This window comes from Ornithorhynchus anatinus, chromosome X1 (assembly GCF_004115215.2).
Source record: "Ornithorhynchus anatinus isolate Pmale09 chromosome X1, mOrnAna1.pri.v4, whole genome shotgun sequence".
In the NCBI taxonomy this organism is placed as follows: domain Eukaryota; kingdom Metazoa; phylum Chordata; class Mammalia; order Monotremata; family Ornithorhynchidae; genus Ornithorhynchus; species Ornithorhynchus anatinus.
Genome location: NC_041749.1, coordinates 18,847,130 through 18,861,570, shown reverse-complemented (window position 1 = coordinate 18,861,570; position 14,441 = coordinate 18,847,130). Strand labels below are relative to the sequence as shown.

At 51.5% G+C, this 14,441-nt stretch overlaps 1 protein-coding gene across 2 annotated transcripts; it reads left to right on the top strand.

The window, feature by feature from the left end:
- Positions 1–534: 534 nt before the first annotated feature.
- Positions 535–6,030, top strand: MRPS16 (mitochondrial ribosomal protein S16). 2 transcript variants are annotated; one of them, XM_029049821.1, is made up of 3 exons: positions 535–639; positions 4,577–4,837; positions 5,791–6,030. In XM_029049821.1, exons 1-3 carry the CDS (start codon positions 627–629, stop codon positions 5,928–5,930), a joined length of 414 nt encoding a protein of 137 aa, XP_028905654.1. In that variant the 5' UTR covers positions 535–626; the 3' UTR covers positions 5,931–6,030. The 2 variants fall into 2 exon arrangements, with proteins under 2 accessions (XP_028905654.1, XP_028905655.1); XM_029049822.2 differs by lacking the exon at positions 535–639 and adding an exon at positions 710–887.
- The last annotated feature ends 8,411 nt before the right edge of the window (positions 6,031–14,441 follow it).

Here is a 14,441-nt window from a genome sequence, read left to right as displayed (position 1 = left end):
TGACTGAACTAGAGAATGAGTGAATAACTGAATGAGTGAATGATTGAAAGAAGGAATGATTGAACGAGTGAATGACTGAACGAGAAAATGGGCGAATGAGTGAATGATTGAAAGAGGGAATGACTGAACGAGAGGATGAGTGAATAACTGAATGAGTGAATGATTGAAAGAAGGAATGATTGAACGAGTGAATGACTGAACGAGAGGATGGGTGAATGAGTGAATGATTGAAAGAGGGAATGACTGAACGAATGAACGAGCGAATGACTCAACGAGAGAATGAGTGAGTGACTGGACGAGTGAATGAGTGAAGGAGTGAATGAATGAATGAGGGCTGGTCGGCGGGGGAGGGGGTTGGGGCGGTGCCGCCGTCGCGCCTCTCCAAAATGGGGCTGCGCCGCCTATCTGAGAATATACGGTAGGGCGCTACCAAGGCTCCGGCGGGCGGGAGGGGGGGGAGGCCTGCTGGGTGCTGCGGCGCGCGGAGGCCGGCGGGAGGTGAGGCGGCCCCCCCCCCGGAAGCCATCCCTCGTGGTTTGTCCCGGGCTCCGGCGCGCCCCCTGCAGGGGTCGGGGGGCGTTGCCCGCTGACCTTTGGCTCCGTCTCCGGCCGCTCCCCGAGGCGCCATGGTCCGGCTCAGTGAGTGCCCCCTCCCCTCCCCTCCCTCCCTCCCTCCCTCCCCCCCCCAATCACAGCCTTTCTTATCAATCGGCAGAATCATCAGCCGTTCAATCGCATTTAGCGAGCGCCGACTGAGGTGCAGAGCACTGGACCAAGCGCTGGGAATGGGCCATCGGGCAGCAGAGACCGATAATAACGTTGGTGCCCGGGGGAGCAGCAACGCTCGGGGGAAATCATCACAATCGTCCGCATCACGATGGCATTTGGTAAGCGCTTACTGTGTGCAGAGCACTGTGCTAAGCGCTGGGGGAGACCCAGGGGCATCCAGGTTGGCCCACGTGGGGCTCACAGGCCTCATCCCCATTTTAAGCAATTACGGTGTGCAGAGCACTGTGCTAAGCGCTGGGGAGATCCAGGGGCATCAGGTTGTCCCGCGTGAGGCTCACAGACCTCATCCCCATTTTAATGATGATAATAATATTGGTATGTTTTAAGTGCCTACTCTGTGCAGAGCACTGTTCTAAGCGCTGGGGGACATCCAGGGGCATCAGGTTGGCCCACGTGAGGCTCACAGGCCTCATCCCCATTTTAATGATAATAATAATGTTGGTATGTTTTAAGTGCTTACTCTGTGCAGAGCACTGTTCTAAGCGCTGGGGAGATCCAGGGGCATCAGGTTGTCCCACGTGAGGCTCACAGTGAATCCCCATTTTAATGATAATGATAATATTGGTATGTTTTAAGTGCTTACTCTGTGCAGAGCACTGTTCTAAGCGCTGGGGGAGATACAGGGGCATCAGCTTGTCCCACGTGAGCCTCACAGACCTCATCCCCATTTTAATGATAATAATAATGTCGGTATTTGTTAAGCGCTTACTCTGTGCAGAGCACTGTTCTAAGCGCTGGGGGACATACAGGGTCATCAGGTTGTCCCACGTGAGGCTCACAGGCCTCATTCCCATTTTAATGATGATAATAATATTGGTATGTTTTAAGTGCTTACTATGTGCAGAGCATGTTCTAAGCGCTGGGGGAGATACAGGGGCATCAGGTTGTCCCACGTGAGGCTCACAGTGAATCCCCATTTTAATGATAATGATAATAATAATATTGGTATGTTTTAAGAGCTTACTATGTGCAGAGCACTGCTCTAAGCGCTGGGGTAGATCCAGGGTCATCAGGTTGTCCCACATGAGGCTCACAGGCCTCATTCCCATTTTAATAATAATAATAATAATAATATTGGTATGTTTTAAGTGCTTACTCTGTGCAGAGCACTGTTCTAAGCGCTGGGGGAGATACAGCATGGCTCAGTGGAAAGAGCCCGGGCTTTGGAGTTAGAAGTCATGAGTTCAAATCCCAGCTCTGCCACTATTAATAATAATAGTGTTGGTATTTGTTAATAATAATAATAGTGTTGGTTACTATGTGCCGAGCACTGTTCTAAGCTCTGGGGTAGATACAGGGTAATCGGGTTGTCCCACGTGGGGCTCAGAGTCTTAATCCCCATTTTAATAATAATAGTAATAATAATGGTATTTATCAAGCACTTTTCTAAGCGCTGGGGTAGATAGAGGGTAATCAGGTTGTCCCACGTGGGGCTCACATTCTTCATCCCCATTTCCAGATAAGGTCACTGAGGCCCAGAGAAGTGAAGTGACTCGCCCAAAGTCACAGCTGACAGGGGGCGGAGCCGGGATTAGAACCCACGACCTCTAACTCCCAAGCCTGTGCTTTTTCCACTGAGCCCCGCTGCTTCTCTCTTGCCCTACTGTTCTTTCCCAAACACTTAGTTCAGTGCTCCGCACACAGCGCTCAGTAAATACGACTGAAGGGAAGATGGAGCAGCGTGGCCTCGTGGAGAGAGCCCGGGCTTGGGAGGCAGAAGGTCGTGGGTTCTAATTCCGGATCCGCCACCGGGTCTGTTGCATGACCAGGGCCAAGTCACTTTACTTCTCTGGGCCACAGTGACCTCATCTGCAGAATGGGGATGGACACTGTGAGCCCCAAGCGGGACAGGGATGGTGTCCAACTCGATTTGCTTGGGTCCGCCTCGGCGTTTAGTATAGCGCCCGGCAGTACCCTCGTTGTCATATAGTACACGCTTAACAGATACCATAACTGTTATTCTCGTGTAGGGTTCATATCCCAGCTCTGCCACTTGTCAGCTGTGGGACTGTGGGCAAGTCACTTCACTTCTCTGGGCCTCAGTTACCTCATCTGTCAAATGGGGATTAACCGTGAGCCTCAAGTGGGACACCCTGATGACCCTGGATCTCCCCCAGCGCTTAGAACAGCGCTGTGCACATAGTAAGCGCTTAACAAATACCAACATTATTATTATGTAGGACTGGATCAAGGAGAGAGAGATGGAGGATTCACTCACTTGTATCGAGTGCTTACTGCGTGCAGAGCACTGTACTAAATGCTTGGGAAAGTACAATGCCGTATTCATTCATTCAATAGTATTTATTGAGCGCTTACTATGTGCAGAGCACTGTACTAAGCGCTTGGAATGAACAAGTCGGCAATAGATAGAGACGGTCCCTGCCGTTTGACGGCCTTACGGTCTAATCGGGGGAGACAGGCAAGAACAGTGGCAATAGAGTCAAGGGGAAGAACATCTCGTGAAAACAATGGCAACTAAATAGAATTGAGGTGTTGTACATTTCATTACCAAAATAATTAGGGTGATGAAAATATACACAGTTGAGCAGACGAGTACAGTGCTGAGGGGATGGGAAGGGAGAGGGGGAGGAGCAGAGGGAAAGGGGGGGAAAAGATGGCAGTAAACAGACATATTATAATAATGTACCTAATCTGTAAAATGGGGATTAACTGTGAGCCTCGCCTGGGACAACCTGATGACCCTATATCTCCCCCAGCGCTTAGAACAGTGCTCTGCACAGAGTAAGCGCTTAATACCAACATTATTATTATTATTACTATGTGCAGAGCACTGTTCTAAGCGCTGGGGGAGATCCAGGGTCATCAGGTTGTCCCAGGTGAGGCTCACAGTTAATCCCCATTTTACAGATGAGGGAACTGAGGCACAGAGAAGGGAAGTGATTTGCCTACAGTCACACAGCTGACGAGTGGCAGAGCTGGGATACGAACCATTCCCACCTGGGATAAGGGAGGGAAGAAGGGATGGGTGGGATGGCTGATTGGGATGGGGGAGGGATGGGTGGGATGGATGACTGGGAGGGGGGAGGGATGGGTGGGATGGATGATTGGGATGGGGGAGGGATGGGTGGGATGGATGACTGGGATGGGGGAGGGATGGGTGGGATGGATGACTGGGATGGGGGAAGGATGGGTGGGATGGATGATTGGGATGGGGGAGGGATGGGTGGGATGGATGATTGGGAGGGGGGAGGGATGGATGATTGGGAGGGGGGAGGGATGGGTGGGATGGATGATTGGGAGGGGGGAGGGATGGGTGGGATGGATGACTGGGAGGGGGGAGGGATGGGTGGGATGGATGATTGGGATGGGGGAGGGATGGGTGGGATGGATGACTGGGATGGGGGAGGGATGGGTGGGATGGATGACTGGGATGGGGGAAGGATGGGTGGGATGGATGATTGGGAGGGGGGAGGGATGGGTGGGATGGATGATTGGGAGGGGGGAGGGATGGGTGGGATGGATGATTGGGAGGGGGGAGGGATGGGTGGGATGGATGATTGGGAGGGGGGAGGGATGGGTGGGATGGATGACTGGGAGGGGGGAGAGATGGGTGGGATGGATGACTGGGACGGGGGAGGGATGGGTGGGCCGGAGGACTGGGACGGGGGAGGACTGGGTTGAGGGAGGCCGGGGTGGACGCGCGGGCGGGTGGAGGGCTGGGATGGGGAGACGGGTGGGAGAGCCGGGGGCGGGAGAGGGACCGCCCCACCCTGGGGCCACGGGGAGGGTCACCTCTCCCCGCCGGCCGACCGTCTCGTCCCCTCAGGCCCGCTGCTCCCGAAAGCCTACGTGGGGGGCCACGTGGCCATCCGCCTGGCCCTGGGCGGCTGCACCAACCGGCCCTTCTACCGCATCGTGGCCGCCCACAACAAGCGGGCCCGCGACGGCAAGTACCTGGAGCAGCTGGGCTCCTACGACCCTCTGCCCAACGGCAACGGCGAGAAGCTGGTGGGCCTCAATCTGGAGAGGATCCGCCACTGGATCGGCAGCGGCGCCCACCTCACCAAGCCCGTGGAGAAGCTCCTGGGTAACGTGGCCGCGGGCCGGGGGCCCCGATCTCCGGGGGATCGGCGGCATCTGCTGAGCGCTTACTCTGTGCAGAGCACCGTGCTGAGCGCCTCATCCAAGTCAGGCTCGTTTCGGGTCCCGTTCCGAATCTTGTGAATCCGTGGCATTTACTGGGTGCTTACTTCGGGCGGAGCACCGTGCTGAACGCCTCGTTGAAGTTAGGCTCTTTTGTGGGTCGACTGGCCGCTGTCCTCCAGGGGCTCAAAAGATCCATTACTGGCAAAGACCTAATAATCGAGGGAGTTGGGAGTGAAATCTGCAGAGCATTCCCCCGGGGCCCACGGGGCTGTCTTCGGGATACGATCGAGAAATGAGACTATCGACAATTTTCAGGGAAGCTTTGCCCTTTTATTCGACCGAGCGGATTTTCTGAGGGAGATGTTTTGGTCGGGGGGGGGGGGGGGGGGGGGGAGCCAGTTGACATCGCACTTCAGCTGAGTTTCCTGCAATAATTAAGGCAGATCTCCTCGACCAGCTAAGCGAGGCTCGAAATAAGAGGTGGCGGCTCAGTGGAAAGAGCCCGGGCTGGGGAGTTGGAGGTCATGGGTTCGAATGCCGGATCCGCCACTCAGCTGCGAGAATGTGGGCAAGTCACCCAACTTCTCCGTGCCTCAGTTCCCTCATCTGTAAAACGGGGATGAAGACGGTGAGCCTCACGTGGGATGACCTGATGACCCCGTGTCTCCCCCAGCGCTTAGAACAGGGCTCTGCACAGAGTAAGCGCTTAACAAATACCAACATCATTATTATCCGTGTAAATAGGGAAAGAACTGTACAGCTGGGGGTCCCCCGAACGGTGAATTGTTCCGGCCGTAGGTCTGACTGTTGAGCTCATCCTCGTTCCCCCGTCCCTAACTGCCACTTTCCCAAGACTGCAGACCTGACAGTGGAGGACAATTCTAACCCTTCTAGGTCTCTCTGGATTTTTCCCACTGCATCCCATGACCATCACAAATGCCGAAAGGCTACGAAGGGCGAGGGCGCTCGAAGCCGCTTCGGCCTCCGAGAAAGCCGGTCCAGAAGCGGAAGGGCAGGAGGTGACGGAAAACTAACCTGTGGAAGCGTCAACCTGGATCGTGGAAGTCGTTCTGTACTTCACGTGCTGAGACTTCACCCTGTTTCCCAGACCAATAAAGGACTTTTTCAACGTCACGTGCTTTTTCCTGGCTCAGTATAGCGCCTGGCAACCCCATCGTCATCACATAGTACGCTCTTAACAAATACCATAATTCATTCATTCAGTAGTATTTATTGAGCGCTCACTGTGTGCAGAGCACTGTACTAAGCACTGAGAATGGACAGATCGGTAACAGAGACGGTCCCTGCCCAGTGACTATTATGGAGGACTGGATCAAGGAGAGAGAGAGATGGAGGATTCATTCAATCACATTAGGGGAAGCGGCGTGGCTCAGTGGAAAGAGCCCGGGCTTCGGAGTCAGAGGTCATGGGTTCGACTCCCGGCTCTGCCACTTGTCAGCTGTGTGACTGTGGGCGAGTCACTATGCTTCTCTGGGCCTCAGTTCCCTCATCTGTGAAACGGCAATTAACTGTGAGCCTCACGTGGGACGACCTGATGACCCTGTATCTACCCCAGCGCTTAGAACACTGCTCTGCACATAGTAAGTGCTTAATAAATACCAACATTATTATTAAAATACAGTACAGCAATAAACAGACACATTCCCACCTGGGATAAGGGAGGGAGGAAGGGGTGGGTGGATGAATGACTGAGAGGAGGGAGGGATGGGTTGAGGGAGGCCCGGGTGGATGAGCGGTGAAGTGTTGAAGTCTCCGAGGATCAGGGACTTCTATACTAAGAAAGGGAGAGCAGCATGGCCTAGTGGATAGAGCATGAGCCTGGGAGTCAGAGGACCTGGGTTCTAGTCTTGGGCAAGTCATTTCACTTGGATGACAAACATCACATTTGGATGAAGCAAAGGGGCTCCAGTGGAAATAATAATATTGGGATATTTGTTAAGCGCTTACTAGGTGCAAAGCACTGTTCTAAGCGCTGGGGGGATACAAGGTGATCAGGTTGTCCCACGTGGGGCTCACCATCTTAATTCCCATTTTACAGATGAGGGAACTGAGGCACAGAGCAGTTAAGTGACTTGCCCACAGTCCCCCAGCTGACAAGCGTGGGCTTGGGAGTCAGAGGTGGTGAGTTCTAATCTGAGCTCTGCCACTCGTCAGCTGTGTGACCTTGGGCCTCAGTTACCTCATCTGGAAAATGGGGATGAAGACTGTGAGCCCCACGTGGGACGACCTGATTGCCTTCTATGTTCCCCAGCGCTTAGAACGGTGCTTGACCTCTAGTAAGCGCTTAACGTATACCAACATTATATCGTTTATTCACTTCTCTGTGCCTGTTACCTCATCCGTAAAAGGGGATTAAGACCGTGAGCCCTTCGTGGGGCGGGGTCTGTGTCTAACTTGATCATCCTCAGTGGAAAGAGCACGGGCTTTGGAGCCAGAGGTCATGAGTTCGAATCCCGGCTCCGCCACTTGTCAGCTGTGTGACTGTGGGCAAGTCACTTAACTTCTCTGGGCCTCAGTTCCCTCATCTGTAAAATGGGGATGAAGACTGGGAGCCCCACGTGGGACGACCTGATTCCCTTGTGTCTACCCCAGCGCTTAGAACAGTGCTCGGCACATAGTAAGCGCTTAACAAATACCAACATTTTTTTTTTTTTAATCCTGTATTTACCTCGGCGGCTTAGCAGAGTCCTAACGCGTAGAGTAAGCGCTTAACAAATACCATTAAAAAAGACGGTGGACTTGCCTGCCGGGTAGCAGAGGGCAACCCCTTTGGGAGTTCCATTAGATTGTGAGCTCCTCGAGGGCAGGGAACCACCGTCTTGCTTCCGTCGTTCTGTCCCAGAGCGCTTAGTCCAGTGCTTCGCCCTTAGTAGGCACTCCGTTGATCGATTCTGGCCTCAGAGGAGCCCAGAGGGAGACGTAAGGTCCTCTGAGCGGTCACCAGGCAGCCAACGGTGACAGACAGACCGGCCACCCTGTGCGGAACTCTGAATCGGGGCCTGGAAGTACGACACTGAATTCGCAAACGACAAAAAGACGAAAACTCTGCTGGAAATGAGCTTTAAGAACATAAATGACCGAAGCACATAAATATTTGATCCGGTCTGTGCAAGATACTATGGGTTATGGATGATTTCGACGACTGGCCTCTGGTGTGAAGGTGACCCAAGAAGACTTCCTGGGGCCAGTGTCAATTATTAGTAGCGGGAGGATGGAAGGAAGGAATGTGATTTAACAGAGGTGGGGGCGGGGGGGCGTTCTAGGTCTGGGAATAAATATTACAGTGTAAAGATTTGTTAGGAATGCCCTGGGTTCTGGGGCAGTCAGCAAAAAGATTGACGGGGGGAGTTGAAGGAGTAAGTTAGAGGTGCGGGCTAAACCTTTAAAAGATGTTAAAGATGTTTAGAGAAGCAGGGTGGCTCAGCGGAAAGAGTCCGGGCTTGGGAGTCAGAGGTCGTGGGTTCGAATCCCGACTCTGCCGCTTGCCGGCTGTGTGACTGTGGGCAAGTCACTTCACTTCTCTGGGCCTCAGTTACCTCATCTGTAAAACGGGGATTAATAATAATGTTGGTATTTGTTTAGCGCTTACTCTGGGCAGAGCACTGTGCTAAGCGCTGAGGGGAGATCCAGGGTCATCAGGTTGTCCCCCGTGAGGCTCACAGTCTTCATCCCCATTTTTACTGTGAGCCTCACGGGGGACAACCTGATGACCCTGGATCTGCTCCAGCGCTTAGAACAGTGCTCGGCACAGAGTAAGCGCTTAACAAATACCAACATTATTATGTAATTTATGCACCAATCAATAGTATTTACTGAGCGTTTTTTGTACTGAGCACTGGGAAGAGTATGATAGAGTTAGAAGGGATGTTTCCAGTCTATGTGAGGGTAGATAAAATTACAGATACAAGAGGAGAAAAGAGAAATGGAAATGTAGGTGATTAAATAGGGTAAGTCACTACATACCGAAGCGCTATGGGTGCATAAGTGCATAATCACGGGGGCAAATGGAAGCCATTTCATCTAAGGTGGGCTATCAGGTGATAAATAAAGAAGAACCCTCTAGACTAAGCGCATAATGGGCAGGGAACACGTCTGCTAATTCTGCTGCAGGGTACTCGCCCAACTGCTTAGTACAGAAGCATGGCTCAGTGGAAAGATCACGGGCTGGGGTCTCAGAGGTCATGGGTTCAAATCCCAGCTCCGCCACTCGTCGGCTGTGTGACTTTGGGCAAGTCACTTCACTTCTCTGGGCCTCAGTTCCCTCGACTGTAAAATGGGGATGAGACTGTGAGCCCCACGTGGGACAACCTGATCACCTTGTATCCTCCCCGGCTCTTAGAACGGTGCTTTGCACATAGTAAGCGCTTAACAAATGCCATCATTATTATTATTATTATTACAGTGCTCTACACCTAATAAGCACTCAATACGTACCATCGATTGATTGATGGTGATTCTAGTTCCAGGGCGTGACACCACCATCCTTTCTGTCTCCCAAGCAGGTCACCTCGGCAGTATCCTTAATTCTCCTTAAATGCTCGTATTCACTGAATCCCGTCCAATTCTATCTCCCTGATAGCTCCAGAATCCCTTCCTTCCTTTCCGTCGGAAACGCTACCACGCCGGTTCAAGCACTTGTCACCATCCGGCCTCAATTTACCGCCTCTTGGCTGACGTCCCCGGCTCCAGACTCTCACCTCTCTAGTCCATTCTCCCCTCTGCTGCCGGGACCCGTTTTTCTAAAAAATCGCTGCGCACGCATCTCGCCACCCAAGTACTTCCAGCGGTTGCCCCTTCTAGGCTGTAAACTCATTCATTCATTCATTCAATAGTCTTTATTGAGCGCTTACTCTGTGCAGAGCACCGTACTAAGCGCTTGGAATGGACAATTCGGCAACGGATAGAGACAATCCCTGCCCAGTGACGGGCTCACACATTATGGGCAGAGAATGTGTCTACCTGTGTACTCTCCCAAGCACTTAGTACGCTACTCCGCACACAGTAAGGGTTCAATCAATACCACGAATTGATTGATTACCCACCACCTCCACTCCGAGCAGAGGCTCCTCACCACTCACCTCCTCCAAGAGGCCTTCCCAGACTGAGCTCCTCTTCTCCCTCTACTCCCTCTACCACCCCCCCTTCACCTCTCCGCAGCTTAACCCTCTTTTCCCCCCATCTCCCTCCGCTCCTCCCCCTCTCCCTTCCCATCCCCTCAGCCCTGTACTCGTCCGCTCAACTGTATATATTTTCATCACCCTATTTATTTGGTTAATGAAATGTACATCGCCTCGATTCTATTTAGTTGCCGTTGTTCTTACGAGATGTGCTTCCCCTCGACTCTATTTATCGCCATCGTTCTCGTCTGTCCGTCTCCCCCGATTAGACCGTAAGCCCGTCGAACGGCAGGGACCGTCGCTATCTGTTGCCGACTTGTTCATCCCAAGCGCTTAGTACAGTGCTCTGCACCTAGTAAGCGCTCAATAAATACTATTGAATGAATGAATGAATGAATGAATTCACTCAAGCCCTGGCATACGGATTCCCGCAATTTACTTATTTCTGTTAACGTCCGCCTCCCTCGGCCCTCCCGAACTTAAGCTCCTTGTGAGCGGGGAACGCGTCTACTAGATCCCGAACGTTTAGTGCAATGCTCTGCACACAATAAGCTCTCAACAAGTACCTTTGATGGCTGGATTGATTCCATCAGCTTTCCCTTTCTCATCCTCATTCTTCTCCCGCTACGACCTAGCTGGGGCACTTCACCGCACACCGATCTCCCTACTGGTTCTTCTTCTTGCTTCACCCACCGCCAACCCTAGCTCACGCCTTCCTTCGTGCCTGGGCCTTCCTCTCCCTAGTATCTGTTGGGCCGGCACTCTCCCCAGCTCACACCTCCTCCAAGAAGCCTTCCCTGACTGAGCTCTCGTACCCCTATCCTATCTCCCTCCTCTACCGAGAAGCGGCGTGGCTCAGTGGAAAGAGCCCGGGCTTGGGAGTCAGAGGTCACGAGTTCGAATTCCGGCTCTGCCACCTGTCAGCTGTGTGACTGTGGGCAAGTCACTTCACTTCTCTGTGCCTCGGTTACCTCATCTGTAAAATGGGGATTAACCGTGAGCCTCACGTGGGACCACCCGATTACCCTCTATCTACCCCAGCGCTTAGAACGGTGCTCGGCACATAGTAAGCGCTTAACAAATACCAACATTATTATTATTATTATTACTACTGGGCCCTCAGTTCCACCCGCTGAGCCCTGAGAGTCCCATCCCAACCCTGCTCTAATAGCACGTAGACGTACTTATTCTGCTCTTGGTTACTTCCCCTTCCCTCTCACGTATTTGAACGTGCCTTTCCAACCTCTAGCTTCATTCGTTCATTCAATAGTATTTATTGAGCGCTCACTCTGTGCAGAGCACTGTACTAAGCGCTTGGAATGGACAATTCGGCAACAGATAGAGACCGTCCCTGCCCATCGACCGGGCTCACAGTCTAATCGGGGGGAGACAGACGGACAAAAACAATAGCAATAAATAGAATCAAGGGGATGGACATCTCATTAACAAAATAAATAGGGTCATAAAATAAATAGGGTAATAAAAATCTATACGAATGAGCAGAGTGCTGAGGGGAGGGAGCAGAGGGAAAAGGCATCAAATCTACCACCCGAATTGTAGTCGCCCAAGTGCGGTGCCCTTCTGGGAGATAACACGGTAACAGCAGCGATCATCCCGGCTCCGCCACTCGTCTGCTGTGTGACCTTGGGCGAGCCGCTTCACCTCTCTGGGCCTCAGTTACGTCCTCGGTAAAATGGGGGTTAAGACCGTCAGCCCCACGTGGGACAGGGACTGTGTCCGACCTGATAAACTTGTATCTCCCCCAGCGCTTAGAACAGCGCTTGGCACATAGTAAGCGCTGCGTGGCTCAGTGGAAAGAGCCCGGGCTTGGGAGTCAGAGGTCAAGGGTTCGAATCCCAGCTTAATTGGTTTAATATATTATTAAGAAATTATGTTAATACATATATCAATAAATATGTTAACGGACAACATATAATTAATAAGCATATACTGTGATGAATAATAATAATAATAATGTTGGTATTTGTTAAGCGCTTACTATGTGCCGAGCACCGTTCTAAGCACTGGGGTAGACACAGGGGAATCAGGTTGTCCCACTTGGGGCTCACAATCTTAATTCCCAATTTACAGATGAGGTTACTGAGGCACCGAGAAGTTAAGTGACTTGCCCAAAGTCACACAGCTGACAAGTGGCCGAGTGGGGATTCGAACCCATGACCTCTGACTCCAAAGCCCGTGCTCTTTCCACTGAGCCACGCTATATAATATACATGGTATCTTGTTTATTAACGATTACATATACTGAGAAGCAGCGGGGCTCAGTGGCAAGAGCCCGGGCTTGGGAGTCAGAAGTCATGAGTTCGACTGCTGTGTGACTTTAGGCAAGTCGCTTAACTTCTCTGTGCCTCAGTTACCTCATCTGTAAAATGGGGATTAAAACCGTGAGCCCCACGTGGGACAACCTCATCACCTTGTATCCCCCCAGCCCTTAGAACATTGCTCTGCACATAGTAAATGTTTAACAAATACCAACATTATATATTAAATTGATAATATAGTATAATTTATATTATTAATAATTATTGATCATTATTATTAGGGCTCACTCTGCAGGGAGTGTGTCAACCAAGTCGATGCTAGCCTCCCGAACGCGTAATAGAGTGCTCAGTAAATACCACCGATTGGTTGATAGTAGTTTATGGTGATAAGACAAATGGGAAACATTTTTTCCCACAGAACCATCTTGTGCAATTTCGGATGTGTCCACCCGGTGCCGGGAGAGACCAAGCCTGGGAATGAGGGCTGGATCCCAGGTTGCAAATCGAGGAATCCTCTTCATTCAGTCAGATAATAATAATAATAATAACAATAATAATAATGTTGGCATTTGTTAAGCGCTTACTATGTGCAGAGCACTGTTCTAAGGGCTGGGGTAGATACAGGGTCATCAGGTTGTCCCATGTGAGGCTCACAGTTAATCCCCATTTTACAGATGAGGGAACTGAGGCCCAGAGAAGTGAAGTGACTTGCCCACAGTCACACATCTGGCAAGCGGCAGAGTCGGAATTCGAACCCATGAACTCTGACTCCCAAACCCGGGCTCTTTCCACTGAGCCACGAATAATAATAATAACAATAATGATGGTATCTGTTAAGTGCTTGCTTTGTGCAGGGCACTGTTCTAAGGGCTGGGGTAGATACAGGGTCATCAGGTTGTCCCACGTGAGGCTCACAGTTAGTCCCCATTTTACAGATGAGGTCACTGAGGCCCAGAGAAGTGAAGTGACTTGCCCACGGTCACCCAGCTGACAAGTGGCGGAGCCGGGATTCGAACCCACGACCTCTGACTCCCAAGCCCGGGCTCTTTCCACTGAGCCACGCTGCTTCTCTAACAGAGCTCGGCACATAGTAAGCACTTAACAAGTTCCATCATTACTATTAGTAATAGTTCTAGTAAAGGTTCAATACCAATGACTGAATGATCGATCCCAAATTCTGGCTGCAAAAAAATTCCGATGGGGGAAGAGCTCTCCATAACAGAACGCAGCCAACCCTTTCCTCCATGAGTCTTCTCTAAATAGACCCAAGAGCCCCGTACCCTAACGTCCAAATCCGGCCGACCGAAACGCTCCATCCTTTCCGGGCCGCCGGCCGTCCTCCTCACCAAGTGCGCCGATCCGGATGTGGCATTTGTAGATAGACAGTGACGGTGCAGAGTAGAAAAAGTTAAAAAAACAAAACCCTAGACAAGATTTTTAAAAGCCCGCACTGGCCACCACCACAGCAAGGACACCAGTCTCCTTTTCCGAGCCAGTGGAAAGACGCGTAAAGATAAACGTCTTCCTCTGCTTAATGTCCTCCGTTTCTCCAGATCCGGCTTGTACGCCACCACTGTGGGAGACTGGAATTTCCGATGTAATAATAATAAATAATGTTGGTATTTGTTAAGCGCTTATTCTGTGCAGAGCACTGTTCTAAGCGCCGGGGGAGATACAGGGTCATCAGGTTGTCCCACGTGAGGCTCACAGTTAATCCCCATTTTACAGATGAGGTCTCCCAGAGAAGTGAAGTGACTTGCCCACATTCACACAGCTGACAAGTGGCAGAGCCGGGATTCGAACCCATGACCTCCGACTCCCCAGCCCGGGCTCTTTCCACTGAGCCACGCTGCTTCTCTACAAAGGAGTGTACAAATGTACAAAGCAGTGGCAATTTGAGGTGTCCTAAAGTGGGGAAGCAGTGTCGTCTAGTGGCTAGATCGCGGGCTTGGGAGTCAGAGGACCTGGGTTCTAATCCTGATTCTGCTACTTATCTGCTGTGTGACCTTGGGCAAGTCACTTGACTTTATACCTCAGTTCCCTCATCTGTAAAATGGGGATTAAGACCGTGAGCCCCACGTGTCCAACCTACCTCGTGTCTACTCCAGCGTTTAATACATTGCCCGGC

Excerpts from the sequence above, each read along its gene's own strand:
- MRPS16 (XM_029049821.1), top strand. Across the intron at positions 4,838-5,790 it reads GCCCGTGGAGAAGCTCCTGG|GTCTCTCTGGATTTTTCCCA; the intron begins GTAACGTGGCCG and ends TAACCCTTCTAG.